At 41.8% G+C, this 23,054-nt stretch overlaps 1 protein-coding gene across 1 annotated transcript; it reads left to right on the forward strand.

Annotated features, from left to right (window-relative positions):
* The first annotated feature begins 430 nt into the window (after positions 1-430).
* On the forward strand, positions 431-22,132 carry si:dkey-178k16.1 (band 4.1-like protein 1). The gene is made up of 23 exons (XM_056423064.1): positions 431-502; positions 826-975; positions 6,401-6,505; positions 7,625-7,667; positions 7,821-7,896; positions 9,169-9,387; positions 9,515-9,602; positions 9,684-9,836; positions 10,900-10,997; positions 11,717-11,892; positions 12,120-12,355; positions 12,866-12,904; positions 14,408-14,437; positions 15,198-15,353; positions 15,667-16,722; positions 17,803-17,853; positions 18,406-18,801; positions 19,571-19,789; positions 19,887-19,946; positions 20,132-20,221; positions 21,106-21,186; positions 21,836-21,952; positions 22,065-22,132. Exons 1-23 carry the CDS (start codon positions 431-433, stop codon positions 22,068-22,070), a joined length of 3,717 nt encoding a protein of 1,238 aa, XP_056279039.1. The 3' UTR covers positions 22,071-22,132.
* The last annotated feature ends 922 nt before the right edge of the window (positions 22,133-23,054 follow it).

The raw sequence follows: 23,054 nt of genomic DNA on the forward strand, positions 1-23,054 counted from the left end.
ATTTCCCTTGTGGGTTCAAAGTGGTTTAAGTGATGTGGTTTCTGCAAAGATGTGTATCGGAAGTACTGAGTGGACAACCGGATTAATGACACTTTCTTATACTCCAAGAGTTGTGTGAGAATTTTCAAATGGACATTTTGATGTGGTCATGCTGTTCATAATTCTCTTCAATAATTCAAAGTAACAGGTTGGGTTATTGATAAACAAATGGAATTTTTGTGTGTTAAGTATTCCTTTCAGAACATATTTTGTATTCTGTGTTCAGATGGGAAAGTGTTTTGCTTATGTTTTATAAGTCTATATCAGGAATCCATAGTTAGACTGAACTTATGGCAGCAGTAATAACTCAACAGGGTGTTTTTTTAATGGGAAAATAGTTGATGTTGACTGAATATACTTATGTGTGGTTACAGGACAGCAATCAATTTCTATGACAACAGAGACGGCGTTGGCTGGGGAACTGAAGAGCGCAATGGAAGGTGACGCCATGAGAACCAATCAGGTGGGAGTGCTGTTAAACTCACAGCAGCTGTAGATCATTTCACTCAGGCCTTCCAATCACTCAGGGGCCTTGCAGCATGTTTGATATGCAAGGCAGCCAGCTCCTCCGCCAGCAACTGAACATCTCAACATCTTAGAGCAGCAGCTAATACTACATCATGCATTTGATGAGTGTCTCAAATGATCAAATATTAGGGATTAAAATCACTTTGGAAAACAAGTACATAATGTATGTTGAGACTCAGCATTTAGATATTTGAATAAAAGTAAAAGCACGGTGATTTGAAATGTACACACTTAGAGGAAGGATTTTCTCTCTCCAAGGTTCCAGAGGACCAGGGGGACATGGATGATAGCTCAGAGAAGACCCCCAGCAAAGCCTCCAGATCCCCCCAGAAAACCAACAAACGGCCCAAGACCGTCCCGATCAAAGTCACTCTGCTGGATGGATCAGACTACGAGGCTGGAGTTGAGGTACGCTACTCGCATTTTTTCAGCAAAGGATGGAGACAGTGGCGGCTGGTGGAACTCTTTTTTGGTAGGGCCATCCAATCAATTTCAGCAAACATCCTAATATGATTCAATGATAAAAAAACACGCATTTCTAAATATTTATTATATTATTATTTATTAAATATTTAACATTTATTGCAACAATGACAAAATAAAGACATCATATTCATATACATATATATATATATTAGGGCTGTCAATCGATAAAAAAAAAGTAACTAATTAATCGCACATTTTGAAATTCATTAATCGCGATTAATCGCGATTAAAAGTTTTTTTTTCTTCTAAAGACTAAATCTTCTAAATGAACGAGTAATCACTTCAGACAACCACAAAGAGACTCAAAATACCACAGAGCTGTGTTTTCAAAGAGGCTCCTACCTATAAAGTGCCAGTGAGGTATTTAATATCGTGGATGATTAATTGTTTCTTCAGTGAAATATCCAGATTAGTAAGAAAAGGTGTATTTGAGACCCCATTGGTCCTGTCATCTTTAACATTGAACAGCAGCAGAACCAGTGGCCTTGGTAAACTGACAAATATGTCACGTTAACCCTCTGGAGTCTGGGCTCATTTTCTCGATTTTTAAATTCACCTTTTAAAGGCTTTTGCATGTGACACATCCCAGTGTTTCCTCCACCATTCTATCAGGGTGAGGCCCCGCCCCCCTGTAATGTTCTCTATAGCGCCAGATTACAGCAGAAGTAATGTACGGTTCTTTTCTTAAAGAGCACGTCTTTGTTCTTTTATTAAACTAAACGTCTGTTGTTGATCGTCTCTACAGCAGCATGTCATTCTGTCTCGACGTGTCGTTCACTCTTCTCGGCTCTCAGTCTCGCGCGCCGCAGAGCTCCATGCCGGCGTGTCTGCGCGCGCATCGAGCGGAGCAACAACAAAAAAGTCCCCTGCACCTTCCGCCCCGCGTCACCGACACGTCGGAGGCGGACTGCCGCGGCTTGACACTCAGAGGAGTGCAACAACTTCAACGACACCGGAAGCAAACAAAGTTGCGTTAATTGCGTTAAAATATTTTAGTCCGTTAATCGCGGCCAAATTAATCGCATAGATTAACGCGTTAACGCTGACAGCCCTAATATATATATATATATATATATATATATATGTACTCTGTAATTTAATTTAAAAAATACAGGATGTTGGGAAATCTTTCTAAGCAATCTATGAGATGGAGGGGGAAAAAAAAATCCAGATTGGATTCTGAAGACATAATTACAAATAACAATGTGATCATGTTGTTTTGCAGTGCTATTCATACACAGTTTGGCTGTTTCTCCACACTAAAATGCACACCGTCTTAAATTTCATATCTCGCTGTGCAGGGTGACCAGGAATATATCATTTTAAGAAACTGGTGTACATCTCCCCCTTGACCATGGTGCACCTGAGTGGGATTTTGTCTCCCTCTGTAATACATGCTTCTGGAAATGCAGCCTTGTTTCTATTCTCGCAGGGAGTGACGGCTGGAGGTAAGACGAGCTCTGCACTGTGGGGGATGGAAGGCTTATAGATGAGCAATCCCCGGCTTCCATAAATTGTGACTCGGTTGCCTTTTGTAAACAGATGGGCATAGTTCCTGGTTTATTGGAATTTCTCATCAGCCCAAACGCTCATCATGATCGAACACTGCAGATAATGAATCTGCGGTGGAATGACTGGTAGAGCGAGGAGTGTCAAAGGGGCTGTTTCACACCAGAGGAATATCCTGGCCAGGATTTACAGAGCAGTAGTGAATCCCATTAAAGCCAGCACTGAAACCCCACTGGCTGCTGCTGATGATGGAGTGTGATGTGTGACGGGACTGATCTTGTTGGCTCAACCTCACTCATGTCACTATTCCTTTTATGGCGTACTGCCTCTCACGTGACCTCACATATTTTACTTCCGAGTGGAGAAATATGTCATAAGTAGTGACCGAGGCTTCAAACACACATTCTCCTTCAACTCAACCTCTCATCTCTCTCTAGATTAAATGTGCACGCATGCACACACGCACGTGCACACGCATACACACACACATACACACACTTCTTCATGTCACCTGGGCAGTGACACTCGAGGTACTGGGCTTTGACAGGAAGTCCATACGGTTAACAGATGAGTGCTCTGATGTTTGACCGGGGAGAAAATAGAATGGGAGAAGAAAAAGAATGAGGAAAGTGGGGTATCGGAGGAGGAGCAGAGAAAGATGGAGTGCTTGCTTGTAGTATGTATGCCACTTTGTATATCACGGTGTGTGCAATGGAGAAAGAGCGAGCGGGGCGACATTGATGAATGCAGTGAAATCATCGCTTTAATGACGGTCATTATGTCCACCGAGCGAGCGCGCACTGATGATAAAAACACAGAGAAGCAGCCGGAGCCTCCTATTGATGTTTGGCTCAAAACATTAGAGGTATTGATCGAGCTCAGTCCAGTCTTTAACCCAATGCTATACTTTAAAGAAAGATCGTAAGCACTGTGCTTACAACCTCGAGCTATTACTTTCCCCAAAAGACGCCTTGAAGGAAACATTCGGCATTTTATTAAAATCCCGAAGAAACCATTGCATCGATATTTGAACTACTTAAACTTTGGCTGAATGAAATTTTCTTTGCAGGTCCATGAAATTTTCATGCATTTCCACTTTTCTTTAATTTCTGCTGGTTAACTACACAACCATGTTTCTACTTTACTGGAGACGCATGGCTGTTTGGCGTCCACTAAGCGTTCTGTGCCGATGGTTCTTCAGCTGCTTATGCTCGCCAGCTTGGCAATTTAAGAAGTGCCTTTTTCACACAGTGATGGTAATAGATATGTAATAGATGTTGTTATGCACTGGTAGAATGTGATTCCTTTTCTGTGATAAGTTGCTTTTCCTTTGGGATGGAGAGTAGCAATAAACATGCATTATAAAGTGGGACCCAAGATATATCTACTGTATGTAAACACAGATTATAAACATAATATAATCCATAGTGCTCATCATTCTTACATTAAAACTGTCTTCTGGGAGAAAATTAGCAGTTTCATGAAATCAAATAAAAGATTTATGACACTGGGACTAAGCTCGACCTCCTTAAAGAAGGATACCATCACTTCTTCTCTCATATATTCTGCATAATAACCCTCCATTTAGTAGCACCCATGTAACATGTTCCCCATGTAGCTCTCTGAAGGTGAGTGCAGTCTCTCGCTCCAGAGAGCTTCCCTGTACACACTGGAGAACAGCCTGTGTGGTTGAAGGACAGCGTTTCTAAGGAAATGCCTCGAGCCAACAGGACTTTTATTGTGTGGGAACTTTAAACCAAATATAATTTATTTTTGTGGGTTTCTTTTGTGTTCTTTTGCCAATCTTGGTGAACGAGTCATTAAAGCTTTTATTAAAATTACTCTGGAACCAGAAAATATTTTGTCCCGACTGCAATATAATTTAAATGTTTATTGCGTTCACATGTTTTTCCACCACAGTAGGATGTAATGCTGCTTGATGAAGTCAGTGTGAAGTCTGCAACACTGTTTGCTTCCTTCAACTGAAATGTGAGATATTGCAAATGTCAGATTTTACGCTGTCACACTGTTTAATTAAAGGGTCTTCCCTTTTACTCATCACAAGGAGAGATGTCTTGTGAAAACAGTTGTCAGACGGAAATTTTTAGCTTTCTGAATTCTAAAAATAAATAACCACTGTGATGTCATCAGGCTTCAAACCTAAGATTTAAAACCTGTAATATTGACTGAAGGTTTGGGATTTGAAAGACATGGGCATTCATCAGGAGGTCAAATGAAAGATATCTAATTTAGGTTCCTCCATTTCGTGAGCTCTACCCATGACGGGGACTTCGGAAATTCAGGATATCTTGGCCTTTAATAATTAATCTTCATCAGAGAAGTCAGTTTTGTGAAACTTTATAAATCACGATATCCTCTAACTGACGAAATGGTTCTGGACAAAGCCACACAGACTCAGGCTCACAACAGTTTTGCAGTTTTGATTCCTAACCTTCTGCTTGCATTACTTCAAGTGACTTGGTTCGACAGATTTACTTTCCCCCCGGCCAGCCATTAACCCATTCACGCACACACACAGCCTCTCCTCATCTTGTTTGCATGGGCGAGGCGATCAGCAAAATGGATTTCTAATATTACACCAAATGGCTGCATGCTAACACAATCAGCCCACAGAACTAGTGAAATAAAAATGATTGGCGCCAATTGGAGTGACGACTAAATCTCATCAGCAGCTCCGAGCGTGACCTGGTTGCCGTGCGTGGGGGACCACCTGAGATGTGTGTTACAATTCAATTTATGTAAGAACATACAATATTTGCGCTGCTACCGCCAAAGAAATCAGTCTTATTCTCTCGCTGCTTCAACCGTGGCAGCTACCCGTGGCAGCAGGATATGCATTGTTATTGAAAGACGGATCACGAATGGTTCATTAATTAGTCTATTTAACATATTACACAGACGGTATGCTGACTGTACTCCTGCTTCTCTTACAAAAGCTGCACAAAGCGCTGTGGTGGCCTTGTGGTAACCAGAGACGGAGAAAGTGAGAGGGCGCACGCACATACAGAAGGGACCTATTACTTCTGTTTCCATGGTAACAGCTGCTTGGTTGCTTTGTCGCCAAAGGAGCCAGGTTTCCCGAGGAGATGAATCTGGCGTGTGTGTTCCTCTACGTGTGTGTGTGTGTGGAGATATAGCATTTTGCCAAGGCCGTCGGTGCGTCCTACGGAGGCCTTGCTTTCAGCCCTGAAGGGATGGATAGAACATGGGTGTGGTCTGTTAAAGCGCCACTGATGCGAGATGCATTTCCTCCCCATATATAGACATGCAATGAGCTCGTATCCTCCTGCTCTGCAGGGGAGAGACAGACTGGACGCTTCTCTCAGACCACATTTGGGGTGGACTTTATTATTTTTGTACCCCACCTTTCTTTAAAATGAAATATGATTAAAGACTGAAGACTAGCTTTATTTTACTGCATAATTAACACTTCATTACATAATGAATACTATATCGGTTTTGAATAAACCATTTTGCAACTCTTTTCTTCCAAGATTTGCAGCTTGATAATACAGAAGATGAAAACATGGAACAATGAGGGGAGAAGAAGGCTATGACATGCACCAAAGGTTATCGAATGGAGGTGAACCGGGGACTGTGCAGTTGTACTGTGTGGGTCTCGAGGACGAGGCCGGCAGACTCCCGACAGCATTATACATATTTATTGACTTTCATTATTACACTTTATCCTCTACTTGTTGACTTTTACAGTTTACAGTTCCGACAACCTAAACCTGCAGTGTGTCACCTGCCCACATGCTGTGTGTTCTTATATGGTGTGTGTGTGTTTTTGTTTGTGTGTGTGTGTGTGTAACAGAAATTTGCCAAGGGCCAGACCCTGCTGGACATGGTGTGTGGCCATCTGAACCTGCTGGAAAGGGACTACTTCAGCCTGACTTTCCAGGATACGGACAACACCAAGGTCAGACACTGACACACACACACACACCCTCCCCCCACACAAACACACACACACACACACTAAGATATCTTACTTAAGGAAGTTGTACTTGAGGAAGTTAATATCGTCATTCTAAGATCTAAACCTCTGTAGCTTGAGGCAAATGCAGCTGCAATTAAAACAAATATAAGACACCAATTTTGTCTCACATTAGAAACTATCCTGAATTGGCTTGTGTGAAGTTACAAATGTGGTGTATAAAAGACCTGGCACATACACACAGGGAGGGTGCATGAGTAAACTGGGTTTTTCAAGGTTCTTACCCATATAATGTAATAAAATAAAACCTCAGTGGTTTACTGGACAGTACTCTGACAGAGAAGTATTGTCATGCATGCATTTTTATTGTTTAACAATGTGTTTTTGTTCCCATTACAGTTTAAATGCTTGTTAATTGTGTAACATTGTTCAAAGTGACTCCAGACTTTATGAGTTCTTTTCAGAAGATTCTTTGGTTCTGGGCTCATCACTCATGATATTTGGGGTAATTTAGGTCCTTTTGTGGAGAATAGCTTTGTAGAGTCCAAGGCCAAATCTATGTTACATTACATTTGTTCTTCTTTATAACTGCTTCTAATAGTTTATTTACTTTTTGGTCACTGATTTCATAGCAAATATCAACCAGCCTTTCAGCCTTTCAACCCCTTTTAACCAGACTGCTTTTCCAGGTGTCATAAAGCAGTGAGTCCCCGCTGCCCTTTTCACCGTACTTAACCACTTACAGTCTGGGAGTGGCATACATGACCTTTCACCTTTTAAAATGTGATTAGACAGTATGGCCTTTTAAAAATGGTGCACATGGTCTCCAGTGCACCTTGAACGCTCTGGTGACATTAAGCATAGGGAGCTGGACTCAACTGACATTCATAGCCTCAATATTGATGCTTTCACTGTTTATAGAAGCATTTATCCATTTTATTGTAGTATGAATACATTTGGCTTTCAACTAGGGAATAGATATAAAAAGAAAAGAGCAGCCAGTGCTTTATATTTCTTAAAGGGACACTTAAAATGTGAATATGGATGATGTAGCTGATGTTGAAGTTCTCTAAGGAGATTGTCTCTTTATTTCTTTATCAGCATTGGTTGGATCCCTCAAAAGAGATTAAGAAGCAAAGTCGAGGTAAGTGCAACAGACAGACAGACACTGACTGACTGACTGACTGACAGACACACTGACTGACTGACAGACAGACACACTGACTGACTGACAGACTGACAGATATCTACAAACATAGAGCAGTCAAGCAAAACCTTTCTGGGGATTTGTCCACAGTTGGTTCCTGGACCTTTGGATTTTCTGTCAAGTTCTACCCCCCAGACCCATCTGTGCTAATGGAAGACATCACTAGGTAGGTGTGAATATTACAACAACAACAACAACAACAACACAGCTCACAATTGTTCGAAGCTAATGCACTGAGTTGATTTGAGGATATTTTTGTAAAGCAACTTAACAAAATCTTTGGAATCAACTGCGTTAGCAACACATTTGCCTCGTACAGCAAAAGCTACGTTTGTGTTATTGCAGAACAACTAAATTAACAAATCACAAAACCACATTACAAAACATCCATAATATTAAAGAGTGCCAACGGACAATTCTTTAAATAATGCGTTTGGGCTGTAGATACAAGATGCAGTGCAAAATGAGCATGGTTTCATTTTTGACAAGACGCAGCTTGTCCGTTAAAAGTGCCACAGAGAAGATGATTTTCTTTAGGCCAACCCAGAAGTTGGTTTGTTTGTCAAGTAATTTACAATTTACAATTTACACTAATTTGTGCTTTTGTTATTTTAACATGAGCTTACATCTATAGAGATTGATTTGCTTTTGGTGCCAGCCTCAAGGGGCCCTTCAATGAGCTGCAGTTCTTGGCACTTCCGTGTTGGCTTCATTTCTTAGCTTTGGCGGTTGCCACTTGGTAAGCATAGCCTATTGGTCAGTCAATAGGAAGCTCATGCACAGAATTGGGCGCCATTATCTTGCACAAAGATAGGCCGGTATACCTGTATATAGGCTTCATGTCTATTTTCAAGCAGTTATCATTCCCAATGGGTCAGATAACACGGCTTGATGGTTGCTTCTTGCCGTCCAACACAGAAGCTCATTTACCATAACAGTACTCAGGTACTCTTGGTTATCCACACTGATTATATTTCTCTCTATGAAACTGATCTTTTCCAGTTTGTATTGGGGCCCATTTTTTTTTGAACATAGAAGAATCTTGAAACCTCAACAAATAAGTTAAAGCAAAGGAAAAAAAATACTGTTTGATATTTTAATTAACTATTTTAATTAACTTTTTAATGACGGATAGGTCAATATGTAGATCAATTGGCTTGATCTATGTCCTAGGTTCCATATAAGACATCTAATTAGTCCATATAATACTGACTTAAATCATGAGGCATGAGGATGACAGGAATGTCATTATATTTTTTGATCTGTGGTGACGCTAAATTAATTTCAGACAGACATAGACATTGGCATCCAAGAGTCATGCCACTGGAAAATGGATGTGATGGAAACATCTAGCAATAGTTCTTCCAGATGGTTCCTGGTGATGTAGATACTTGAAACGTCCGCAGCATTTCCGCCTTTAACTCCCTCATTTCCTCAGGTACTACCTGTGCTTGCAGCTGAGGGACGACATCCTGTCTGGTCGTCTGCCCTGCTCGTTTGTAACCCACGCCCTTCTGGGCTCATACACTGTCCAAGCCGAGCTGGGAGACTATGAGCCCGAGGACCATGGCCCAGACTACGTCAACGACTTCCACTTTGCACCCAACCAGACACGTGAGCTGGAGGAGAGAGTGATGGAGCTGCACCGTAACTACAGGTCGGAGGACTTATGACTCCATTAATGTAATTGAAGGCCATGCGTACGATGGCAAATGCTGGTATTCTTGATTTGTTGCACATATATGAAAGAAGATATACATTGTGTATGGTATTTTGTCTCGTAGGGGAATGAGTCCAGCAGAGGCAGATGTGAACTTTCTTGAAAATGCCAAGAAGCTCTCAATGTATGGAGTGGACCTGCATCATGCTAAGGTACAGAGCTAAACCGCCTGTTTAATCTGGCAGCACACTTTTATCTGAGGTTTGTTGATGCTTAATGCTTTTGTTAACCAGGATTCAGAAGGTATCGACATAATGCTCGGAGTGAGCGCCAACGGTCTGCTCATCTACCGAGACCGTCTAAGGATCAACCGATTCGCCTGGCCAAAAATCCTCAAGATCTCCTACAAGAGAAGCAACTTCTACATCAAGATCCGCCCAGGAGAGGTAAATCAAATCTCTCCTTATCGTGTCCTATCACCTTGCTTGGCGATCACTGTCAACCTATTCCCACTAGAATAGCTCATGGCAGTCATTCTGAAAGAGCCGAAGCAACTAAAATAAGGGATTATTTTGTAAAGCGCCAACTCCACATTTCGATTTCATGGTTTCACAGTTGGTAAAATTACCTCATTGTCTCTATTGACTTGTACTAAACTGCATACATAATTATTTCATGGTTTGACAAAAGTGTTACTTCGGAGATTTATCTGCAGCAAACCATGTGACAACTGTCAAGGACATTATTTATAGCCCTCACAGATACTGTTCTTAAAGATTAGGCTGATGGGTCATGTTTTTGTTCCTCTCCTCTTTTTCTCTTCCGCTGTGGTGACTTCAAAGTGCGATTAGCCAGTCAAGAGGATTTGCACTTCCATCATAGATTTTACTTGCAAATGTTGGAGCCACATTATGCTCTCTCTGGTTTTCAACTCCTTCAATTATTATAATTTTACGTTTTTTCCTTCATTATTTGGCTGTCGGGGTATCTGCAATGTGTTTTACATTCACTGTTAAACAGACATTGACTTCTTTAGAGAATACCGAGGCCATTCTGTGCACATGCTTTGTTCTGCAGATCTATCCTCTTAAGTCAGCAGTCAATTCAGATTTGCCTGGAGGGTTGTCATTGTGTTATAAAACCCTTTTGATTCTAAACTCCCAAAGATTATTTTTTGTCCTTATGTTTAAAGACCGTTTAAGGTTATATTGCTAATGACCTCCTGATTTGAATGTGTCTTCATCTGCTCACACCACTGAACATCTGATGGAGTGAGTGTTCAAACGACTAATTTGTAGGTTGGTTAGAGAAGGAGAATCTACCTGACATGGCAGTGCGAGAATATATTTCTAACAGTTAACAGAAAAACCTCATTGATTTGTCCATTGCTGCGGACTAAACACAATTCACCCTGACACCATACCTCCATCTTTCCCCGCACTTGCTCCCTTCACTCTCCCTTTATCCTCCTCCTCCACCCCGACATCACTCCTTTCCCTCACTGCTCAGTATGAACAGTTTGAGAGCACCATAGGCTTCAAACTGCCAAACCATCGGGCCTCGAAGCGGTTGTGGAAGGTCTGCATTGAGCACCACACCTTCTTCAGGTAGGACCTGATAGTCACAGATACTCAGACAGACACACCTTTCCTACGCCGTAGTCGTTGCACCCTGCATGAACTGTTAAGACTTGAGAATAGAGAAATCATTCAAGTGCAACTCATTAGAGAAATGTGTTGAGTTCTTTTCATGGTAAACACTCTGTTTTTTTACAGGTCCTACAGTTCTGTTTAATTTTTCTTGCGGAAAACAGACATGTTTATGTTACTGTAAATGCATAGGAAGGTTGCTGATTCTGGGTAATTTGCCTCTAATAATGGGTTAAATGGGGACAGAGATCAGTTGGAACACTTCTAATTGATTAATTCCTATTGTAAGCTAGAGAGGATTTTAGTCAGTGCACAGCCGGTCAGCTGCATGTGAAATGTGTCTCTAGGCAAGCACACAATTCAGCACTTTAAAACTGTAAAAGATTCGAATAATGATGGATTATTTCCTTTTTCTCAAGGACGTTTTAGAGTCGCTGGTTGTGGGATTTTTTTTCCTTTGGGCAGAACCCAACTAAACTAAGATGTGTGTCTGTATGTTTCCCATATGTACTACCAAAACACAGTGTACTGTAGTTCTTCTCAGGAAATTATTAGAAATATATTACCAGAAGGATAACCTCGTCAATGACTTTAAACTGTAAATGGGTTAACGATGTCTACAAAGGGCAGAATCTGAGCTTTTGTGGTAGATTTACACACTCTCTACCTTCCTGCAGGTTGGTTTCCCCAGAGCCGCCTCCCAAGGGCTTTCTGGTGATTGGCTCCAAGTTCCGCTACAGCGGGAGAACCCAGGCCCAGACCAGACAGGCCAGTGCTCTGATTGACCGGCCTGCCCCACACTTTGACCGGTCTGTTAGCAAGAGGTACCTGCTGCCCCGGAGCATTGATGGAGGTAAGAAGCCAGATGAGTTCACCTTCCACACGGAGGGTCACCGATATGTCCTGGATTTTGTTGTGAGGCAAAAACAGAAATAAAAGCATCTTTCAACTTGTGTGTCATGTTATACCGTAGCCTATTGATGTATACATGGCCCGACACTGACTGTGCGGTAGATCATGTCATGTAAAAGCTTCATCACTTGAGGTGATTGATGGTTTCCTCCCTTTGCTCTTCACCAGCCTCAGCTCTCAACTACAGTATGGACCAGCTGTCCCAGCGGAGCTCCAGTGAACGCACACAGTTCATGTCCAGAGAAGACCTGGACCAAGAGGGCAGCCTTGATCTGGACCACGATCAGTACCAGTATCAGGACCAGGACCAGCTGGAGCCGCATGACGGTCAGGACCAAGATCAGCTTCAGAGGCAAACCTGGGGTTCCCACGTCTCTGCCACCAACAAGACTTTGGAGTTCAAGGTACAAGATGAGAGGATACATTAAAATACACAGACCCCTAACTCAACTGAAAATAGCTTTTTTAAAGAGGTATGGTAAAAGTTAGTAATGTAAATTCAATATAATTACATATTTCCTCCAATAAAAAACTACACAGCTTTGCACCAACTCGTAAAAATCCCTCATTCAACTTCTGACTAATGCTGCTCATCCTTTTATCTCACATTCCTTTTCATCTAAGAGTGTAATCACCATCACTACTTGTTCTCTCCTTGGTCCAATTTCCTCTATTTGTTTGCTCCTCTGCAGACTTATACAACTTCTTAGTATGAGTTTGCTCTCCTCTCCATTTCCTCAGCCCCCCCCCCCCTCCCCAACACCTAACATGACCTCTTTGCTGATGTTGACATTTTTTTAACCCAGAATCCTGCATCTAACATATCTTCTCTTTCCCCCGCTGTGATGTTAACACACTCTGCTATCCTCTGCTCTGCTCCCTGTCCGCCACCTCTTCCTCTCCCGTAGGGTGAGGAGGAAGAGGAAGGCTCGCCTATAGACTCAAAACCAGAGGTATTTTGGCCTTGGACCTTAGTGTCTGTAGTTTTGGTTGTTGTAGGTCATGCACGTGTACTTTGTGTTTGTTATACACAACGTGTCATTTTTCTTGTTTGTTTGTCTCTTGAGGAAATGTTGTTTATTTTCATGTCATGATTTCAAGGATTCCGCTGAGTATAATCCATGAAAACTGCATGAATCAACCTTCAGATGAATAAACATGAAATGTTTAATATGGATTCATTCAGGCTCTTTTTTACTTTTGATGCGACTCTGCCCACTGGAAAAAAATATATTAGATGTTCTTCATAGGCATTAAGCTCCTATCCAGATTCACTGAGATATCTTTAACAGTATCCCTGTGTGAAATCGCAGGGATTGATTGTTATTAGCTCGATAAACAGATTGCCCTCCAGCACTGTTGATCTTTCAGTGATCATCGGTTCCCCAGTTGACAAATCTCCAGGTACTTCAGCTGAGATGTGTAAAGTCTCCTTATCAATGGTGGCAGAGCTAAAAATGTAATAATTTGTTCTGTTATACTTTTTTTATTTATTGCTAAAGCCAATATAGATTGCACTCGGATACATTTAACTCTACGCCATTAGCGACAGCTTTTGAAGTTTGGGCCTGTCACATTATGGCGACGGTAAATGTAACGGTGGTGCGGGGAGACCCTCTACGGGTCCCCGGTCAGCTACAAGAGCAACAGTAAAGAGAGAGCTGACCGACGGTGTGTCAGCGTTGCTCCTCCATCGCAGGGTGAATGGAAATGCATCAACACAGTGACCGTCCGCGCATAATGACACGGCGATCTGCAGCTCTCCAATAAGTCGCTCTCACATTGATCGTGTGGTCAGTTATAGTTGACTAATGTATGTATACTTGCCGTGGAACAGATGTTACATCACCTTTGAAACGAGGCAGAAAGTACCATGTGAACTCCTCGGGACGCTCTAAAAAAAAATCACAAAATTTAATTATATATATATAATATTATATATGTTTTATTGAAATACGTTATTTGTATGCAAACCTGGCTTTTTAATGTATATTAATTATTGATGTCATGGTTGGTGTTATTCCTGCAGGAATACATCTGTTAGTGTTCTTGAGTCCTGCAGTACATATTGGCAAGGCATCACTAAAGGGTCTGCTCTTTTGTGGTTTTTGTAAAGCCATCTCACCAAATCTTTGGATGAAGAAGTATGGGAATAATCCCCCTGCCCAAACACTTCTGCTCTGTCAATATGTGACTGCATTAATGATCAATTGGCTGACACTGAAATCGGTTGTCGCTGTCTTCTTGGCATAACATTAAATAGCGAAACAGTCTTTGTCCAAAGCCCTGGTGCTGTCAACTGTTTGTCTGTCTGTCTGGCTTTTTGACTCACCTGCAGCACTTTACCTCTTTGTCTCTGCACGCACCCCCCCCCCCCCCCCACAATCCACAACCTCCTGCTTTGCTCAAAACCCTTCACTCCATCTCACTTGCCCCACCTCGGATTTGGCCACAAGGATGTGGCCACCCATTGGCCCAAACAGGAGGTACTGCTTGTCCCTTCTCTTTGGCATGTGCTGTGTGACCCCCCCCCCCCTCCCACCAGGGGTTTTCTTTTCCATAACTGTGCCTCTCACTTACTGTTAGAACACAGCCAATGGCAACAAAGCACATAGTCGTTTGGTGCACCACTTCTCTGGAATGCAATAAGATGGTTTTGAATGTCAATTTCTTATTTTCTGAACACTATTTACAGTTCAACTATTTGTGGTTATCTGTCTGACCTTTGATTACACATCTCATGTGCGCATCTTGGCTTTGTGCTTAATCTTCCTAAGATGGCCAGTTGTTTGTTCCCTAAGGCATTACACCAGGGTATTTTGTAAAGTGCAGCAACAGCAAAATACTTTTGGAAAACATTCTGTTCAATAGAGTCTGACCCTGTAATTCTGATATGTGTAAAGCTCCAGATCTTTAATTAAATCTCTTTGCCACTACAATGCTGCAATGTAGGAGATAAGTGTCAACACTCACCCTGATCTGTGTCAGGTCTATGTTGTCATGAGAGTAAGACCTCTTTTGTCCAGCCATTGGTGACAGCCTGTAATTCCTCCTACAGCAGGTACACAATAGGAAACAGTCACACGCCACACAAATTACAAACCTCCAGGTTAATTTTCAACTTAAATCTACATTTAGACCAGCTGTAGAAACGATTGTTACCAATTCAGAAAATCCTAGATCCAGATCTAGGATTTTCATATCTGTTAATTTGTGTTCCTGGTGTACCCTTCACCGTGTAAGCAGCAATTCTTGGATAAGCCCGAAGATGTTCTTCAAAAGCACCAGGCCAGCATCAATGAGCTGAAGAGGGCTTTGAGGCAGCCGAACAGCAAGATGGCCCAGAGGGAGAAACGCCTCTCCTCAGCTACTCCTCCTGGAGGAACCCCCGAGCGGAAACCAGTAAGAAGGGGATCCTATTCCCAAGTTATAATACTCACTATTTTACAATTTGTATTTAGATGTTCTAAATGTTTTTAAGTTTGTCAGCTCTTTCCATTTTCTGTCAAAAACATAAAGCCAAAAAGAAAGCGTTTTGAAATGCATCAACGTTTGAGGTCCCCCCCTCCCGCCCCATCCCAATCCCTGGTTTTCTTCCCTAATCACTTCCAGTAATTATGTGGGGTAACAATGATATCACAAGTGCAAGAGCAGTATATATATATAATATATATCGATCTAGGCTAATGCAACTGTCTACTCTATGTCAACATAGGCGACCGGTGATGGCAAATTGATTGACAAGCAGGATGCTTATGAAGGAGAACTGAATACTTCCACTAAAGTGGAACAGAGTGAGCCCTCTTCTTTGGGTAGAGACGTGTTATCTGTGAAACTTTGGACTGAATCAAAGATGAACAACTGTCAAACAGCTAGGGATTCATTAACAAGTGGTCCTGGAACATCCCTAAAACAAGAAACCGACTTTAGGGCAACCGGACTACTGGACGATACGCCGGCAACAAATGGACATCACGATTCTATATCGGTGAGGAATGATATTCAAGAAAATGGATATGGATCTCCACATGACAAACAGAGGAGTGGCATGATCAACAGAGATATGAAGCATTGCCAATATGAGCACAACATTCATCAAGAGAGCTTTGAACCTCCCGTGGCTGTGGACTCTCTCCCAAAAGGCCACGGAGGCGATATTGAGAGGGACGCCAGACTGTGTGAGACCTGGGGGAAAGAAGCGCCAAGCCCCACGGGAGAGCGAGAATGCAATAAAACCGGGAACGCACACTCAGAAGTCACCAAAATAGTTCCTCTCAAGCCACAAAGATCAAAGAAGTCTTTGAATAAGAGCAACACGGGTGCTGTAAACACTCAGTGTCGGCCTGATAGAGGCATCTCCAGTGCAACTGGTAATGTTCAGATGACAAAATCCAACGACGGCTCCTGTGACACAGGAAGGAGAGCGGATGGCGACGCTGTCAAGGAAAACACAGCGGCCTCCAAATACTACAGCGAAGCTGCGATGTCATACCAACAGCAAACTCTACTCCGTCAGCAGATTAAGAATGAGCTCAGAGACGGCAGAGGCCCCACAGGACAAAGTCTGTGGACAAGAGGAGGACAGGAGGACCATTTTCTGAACTACTCAGAGTTTAAAGAGAATTTTCTCTCGGGCTCCAAATTTCCGACAGCTCCCCCACGAACTCTCCCACTGAAAATGCATTGGTCCCGAGACAGGCCGAGCAGCGTGGACAGCAGCCATATCCACTACAGGACGCCAGGGCAGGAAACAGCCAAGTGGAAGCAAGCGGTAAACCCATCCGCCCCCTAATCTGTTTGTCAATCATGGGAAAGTAACGCATTGCATGAGCTTCAGGCGATGCCGTGCAAATCTTGTTTTTACCATCTAAAAACAAAACAAAATCACACATACTTCCGAACTCATGTGGCTTTGTATGAGAAGGCAAACGTTCGCGTACCTTGGCATCGCATCATTGATCGGCTCAGGTCAAGTCCGTGGCCCAGAAAGCATATTGCTTCCCCTTGTTCCAATTTGCAAAGCAATCCATCTGCTTGGCCATTGCAGAATGCCGCGGGCCTGTAAGCAAAGTTCCGTATAATTAAGCTTCAGCCGTCAATTTGATCCTTGTCACATTCACACTTGGTCTTTCCTTCCAACACCCTCACCGAATAAAGGTGGCTGCTGGAAAGACCTTTCCACCATTTTTCTTTGAACATATTTTTTGTAAATGGCATTGAAGGACATTTAAAACAAATGTTTTGCCTTGGCACCTCTGTGGCAACAGCAGGAAATGTGAATAAGGTGATGGAGTTGTTAAATCAAGCTGCAGAGCTGCCAAACCTCTTCAGGGCGAAGGCATTCATATGCTGCATTTACGATCATGAATACATCGTCCCTGAAAGGGATTTTTGAAAAACCTTTCAGTGCATGGCATTACCTTTGCACCTTGCGGTCATTTCTGATGATGTCCACCTGTGAAATATACCCTGTGTGCATGCTTTTGACGGTAAGCTTTGCAATAACTTAGAGCTCTCATATGTGTAAGTTCAACATAAGCCCTGAAGTTGGTGAATTAATTTAGTGTTTACATTTTCTTTGTATAATGCAGAGAACCTGCCCGGTACAAAAGCTGTAAATAGAGAACATTTCAAACATGATTTCTCTGAATATTATAATTAGTGCTGTGTGCTGTGCTACAAACAAAACATCATGTCAATGCAGTGAAAACTAAAGGCTCCGTTTCAGCTCTCTCCTCTTATAATGCAATAACACTGGTATCGGTATCATGGTTTGTTGTTGTTGTCATTTCTATGACTGTTTTATTCGTTTCATGCTAATGTGTTCTCCATGTTTGTTTTTCTTCTATAGGATACACCTCCCACACCTGCTATTTATGAAGAACCTTTCAACGAAGCTTCAGTGAGTTGTTGCTCAGTCTGTCTCTCTATTGGTCTTCTCTGCTCTTGCGTAAACAAACTATGTTGATATTTATATATGTATCTATATTTACATATATATATATACATATATTTATATATATGTATATATATATTTGTGTATATATATGTATATATCTATATATATGTGTGTATATATACATATACATATGTATATATATACATACATATGTGTATATATATATACATACATACATATGTGTATATATATACATACATATGTGTATATATATACATATACATACATATGTGTATATAAATATACATACATATGTATATATATGTATATATTTATATATACATATTCCTATTAAATTCAAAACACATTATTTAAATTGCTTAATAACTAAATCTAATTTATAACGTATTTTGATTATGTTGATGATTTATAGCTTTTCATAGGTAATTAAGGGGAAATAATCTGCAGAGAAACACAAACATGCTAGCTCGTATTCTTTGGTTATATGAGTAGATGTGGTTGACTTGCTCTAATGTCCTGAAGTCTTCTCTGCAGAGGGAACCGTGGGAGAGACGTCTGGGCTCCGTCTCAGAGGATGAACAGGACCAAGAGATCCTGTACCTGAAGGAGACCCACCTGGGCATCGAGCGCAAATGTTCCAGCATCACGGTCAGCTCTACGTCCAGCTTGGAGGCCGAAGTAGATTTCACCGTCCTCACGGACCTAAACACGGGCATAGAGGAGTTCTCCAGGGGCATGACAGAGCTCGGGGAGAGGAGCGTGTCACCCGATGTGGGTCTGTGCTTTAGCATGGACTTGCTCCAGCAGCCCTCTGAACCACCTCCTCCATTGGGGTCAGCCCCTCTGTCCAGAGCAGCCAGCAGCAGCCCTCCAGCCAAACACATCCAGGCTGAAGAAGTCCGGCCGGAGGTCAAACGGTCCGATGTGCAGGTAGAAAAGTGTTAACATCAAGTATGTGTGTTGCTCCTCCTCCTTTACTTTGATTTGGTAAGAAGAACCATGCTATTGTTAGGCACCTACAACGATGTGTCTTATTTCAATCAAACTACAGACACAGTGTCCGCATGAACGATCCAAAAATGAGCACACATGATTAAAGTGTTTTATAACTATCTCTCCATGTGGATTTTTTGTATTGCAAGAAGCAGAAAACCGATTAAAAAATAGTCAGGAAAAGATTTAACAACCGCCCTCCTTTTAAAACCACCATATCCTGATCTTCGCGGCACCCAAGTGTCCAACAAAGTGTGATGGCAGGCCTCCAACCTGGGCTGTTGAGCTAGTTCTATGTCTGTGTTTTTATGTTTTATTAAAAAGCCATAACGTAAAGGTAGAAATGTACTTTGAATGTGCATTAACGCTTATAATGCACGGAAATCTAGAGCAGACGAAGGACACGGTAATTAGCTGCAATCGAATGTGTTTTGAGTTGAACGCTCTTCACGGGTCATTCTCTCCTCCCTGTTTTTATTTCTTTCATCTTCATTTTCATTTATAATAATAATAATAATAACCTTCAATTTTATATAGCGCTTCTCTAAATACCCGAAGTCGCTTACAGAGTCCAGAGTGGTGGTAAGCTACATCAGTAGCCACAGCTGCCCTGGGGCAGACTGAATAAATAAATCTCTTCAGCGCTGAGCTCAACATACATTGCTCATCCTGTTTTACATTACAGTCACTGGTGTATGTCTTTCAGCCTGTCGTACCCAAAAAACCAAAGAGGTCGGTGCCGGTGCCATCCTCCGTGGACCGAGAGTCGCACAGAGAAGCCGGTCGCGTCTTTGCCGTCACGCCGCTGAGCAGAGAGGTCAGCGATATCATGCCCACACCGACGGTCAGGAAGACGGACGTCCGGACAGAGACTCAGCCCAATGGGTCAGAGGTCACCACGACCATCGTGGAGTTCACAGATCAGGTTAGTTTCATATTTTAGCAGAGGAAAGAATATCCGATGCAACTAGAACTAAAAGTTGTCCTAACCACAAGTCACACATTGAATGTGTCTGTTTCAGGATCATTGTATCTCGGGCCTGAGTGAAGTTTCTTATTCTTCCAGACAGAGTGTATCCCCTGTGAGTACGAACCTTTTACTTTGACCTGCAGCACACTCTAATGGGCTGAAACCTACTTACTGTACGAAGACAACAAATAAATACATTTATGAATGCACACCTGACTGGAAATCAAAACAGATTGACTTCAATTCTGTAAGGATTTGTATATATTGCAAGGGTGTTTCAAGTATTTGCTTTCCCAGGTGCATATGAGCAGTCTACGTAGAGAGGCGTCGGGGTCGCCCATCCTCGTCACTGAGAATGTTACCTCGGCAACCACTCACGTCTCCAAGGTAAGGAAGCTTAAAGGGGAACGAGGCCCATTTTCAAAATGCATACATGATTGCTGTTGTCAAGACCGCCGAGACCCAGACCCAGACCAGAGGGTATCGCGAGTGAGACCAGACCAGGCATTTGAGGGGTAGAGAGAGTCCAACACTGCATGACGCACTTACCATGAAAATAAATCTTTAATTACATGTATAAGTGTAATGTCAGAATTGTTTTGATGAAATAATCAAAAGGCATTGCAGAGGTGAGTCATCTTTGTCTGAGACCGAGACAAGCTGAGGTAAAAACGTCTGGACCAAAAACGATCCAGACGACAACACTGCATGACATTTATTAAACATTAACCGCTCCCAAATCTCCCAAATCCCCAAAACTAAAATGTGTGATGTCATCGAGTATAAAGCGTTGCACAGCTTCAAAGACGATGCATTGGGTAAGTTGTTATAACACTGAGAGAACCCAGGGGAATGTTCTGAGTCAGCGGGGACATTTTCTGTTTCAGAACTGAGGACATTACAATAGAATAAAGCTCATTTGGGCACAGTGAAGAAAACTAATATTCTATAATATATTGTTCTCTTCTATTCATTGTTTCTGAAGCCGCTCCAGACTTTATAATTGATTACTTGCTGAGACAGCGTTGACTTCTCTGGTTTCTTGCTTAGCTCATGTTCACAAATATTGACTTTTTGAATAACTCTCCTCGGCTATGGAAATAACATCATATAAATATAATTCTTAATTTAAGTGCTGTTTCCCTCTAAGAACTTACAAAGTGCACATTTGAATGTATAATTAAGATAAGGGGGCTCAACTCTTATGTCTGAATACAGTTAATAGCTCTACCTTTGAAGAATATTAAAAGAAAAGCTCTTGTGTGTTGTAGACGGTGAAAGGAGGATATTCAGAGACCAGGATTGAGAAGAGGATCATAATCACAGGAGACGATGATGTAGACCAGGAGCAGGTGAGCTGACATTAACAAAATGTGTGTGTATGTGCATCGTGGTTTCTGGCTGTTAGCGTTGGGTGTTTGTAGATGTTGCATATTTCCAGGTACGAAATGCTGTACATTTCGAATCGTCTATTAATATTATGTATAACCTGTATTCATGGACAGTATACCGTGCATATATTTGTGCAGATCTCGGATCGAATCAACAAGCTTATTTCGATGATTTCATACGTTGAACAATTATAATAAATTAAATAGGCACACAAAAAAATTATTCCTTTCAAGTCGGGCTGCGACATTATTTTCATGATCGATGATGTAAAGGTAAAATAATGAAAAGCCCGTTTTAACCCAATATCTAGTCAACTCAAAAATATTAATATTAATATTTAAATATTACAGGCCAAAGAAAATCACCAGATCCTCACATTTGAGAGCCTAAAACAAGACAATGTTTGGCATTTGTTCACTATTTTTGCATGCAAAATGTAGCTCTATTTGCAAGCATCAAAATATCTGAAATTGTCTTTCCTAATGTGGAAAAAAAAATGTTTCTTGAACTGAATTTCTGTTTTGTGTGAATTTCAGTTATATTATATTATATAAGTGAAAACTCTTTACAAAAGTTATACATTTGTTCCTATTATTAATTGTATTGCAGGCTCTGGCTATCGCAATACAGGAAGCCAAGCAGCAGCATCCGGACATGCAGGTGACCATGGCAGTTGTTGTCAGGGAAACCGAATCATCCAGTGAGGATCGACGCGGAGCATCAGAGGTATGGAGCCTTCTAGACTCCAAACGATAATATACAGCCAGGATTTGGCCTCAAAACCCTCCTTGAGATTAAGGGATTTGAGGTTGACTATCTCTTCTTTCTTCACCTGCAGTCCTGATTCCTTGAGATGAGAGCGCCCCCTTGTGGACAGAGTGTGTCAGTGCCCCGACCTGAAATTGCCACCTGCCATCCCGACTGATAGACTCCTGCCAGTGGCCTCAAATGGAGACCCCTGCACACATTCACAAACACACAACGCTGAAACAAGACTCCTTTTAAAATACTTATGTTTTATTGTTATTCAAGCATTTCACTACATTTTCAGCAGCGTGATTAAGCAGTCATGCTCGAGAAAAAAGAAGAAAAACAACATAAACATCACTTGATTGGTCGACAGTATGCCACCAAAATTCCAAACATCTGGAACAATTAAAGGTATGGGATCTGAATCCAACTGAATTCCCTGCAAACGTCTCAGGGCCTTTATATTCAAACCACTTCAGTATTTCTCAAAGGTCAAAGGGAATCTGTGCACTCATTCACACTGTGGAATAACCTAAGGCCCGGTGCAATGTCGGTACACATCCCACCCAGAAAGTATTATTTGGAAATAGAAATTAAATAGCTGTGCACCTAGGAGTGTCCTTTACATGTCTGTGCTGCTGTACTTAAACAATAATCAGATTCCTGTTGTGAGTGCTGAAAAAAACCTGCTGAAAAGACCTTCTGTGTGTAGTGTAATTACTTTTAATACGAAAACTATCAATTTCATGTAACTCCAGGAGAGAAGCTGGTTTAGGGAGAACAGAGCAAACCCTGCTTTAAGTTCTGACTCTTGCGTAGCCAGTCTAATAAATTAGCCCCCCCCCTGTTAATAAGCACCCGTTATATTGATAGCACCCGTGTTCCAATGATGACGATGCAGTTTCTGAGCATGCTGATGTTTCAGAATGAGCCCAGTTACCAGCTTTTACATATGCTTTCAGAATTCAGCTGGATATAATACCACTTTGGCTATTTTGTGTAATCAATACATAGAGTAGGCTGTTCTAGTTTTACTGATGCAGCAACCCGTTCTGGTCTCTAAGTCACAGAACGGGTC

Source organism: Pseudoliparis swirei, chromosome 9, assembly GCF_029220125.1.
Source record: "Pseudoliparis swirei isolate HS2019 ecotype Mariana Trench chromosome 9, NWPU_hadal_v1, whole genome shotgun sequence".
Lineage (NCBI taxonomy): Eukaryota > Metazoa > Chordata > Actinopteri > Perciformes > Liparidae > Pseudoliparis > Pseudoliparis swirei.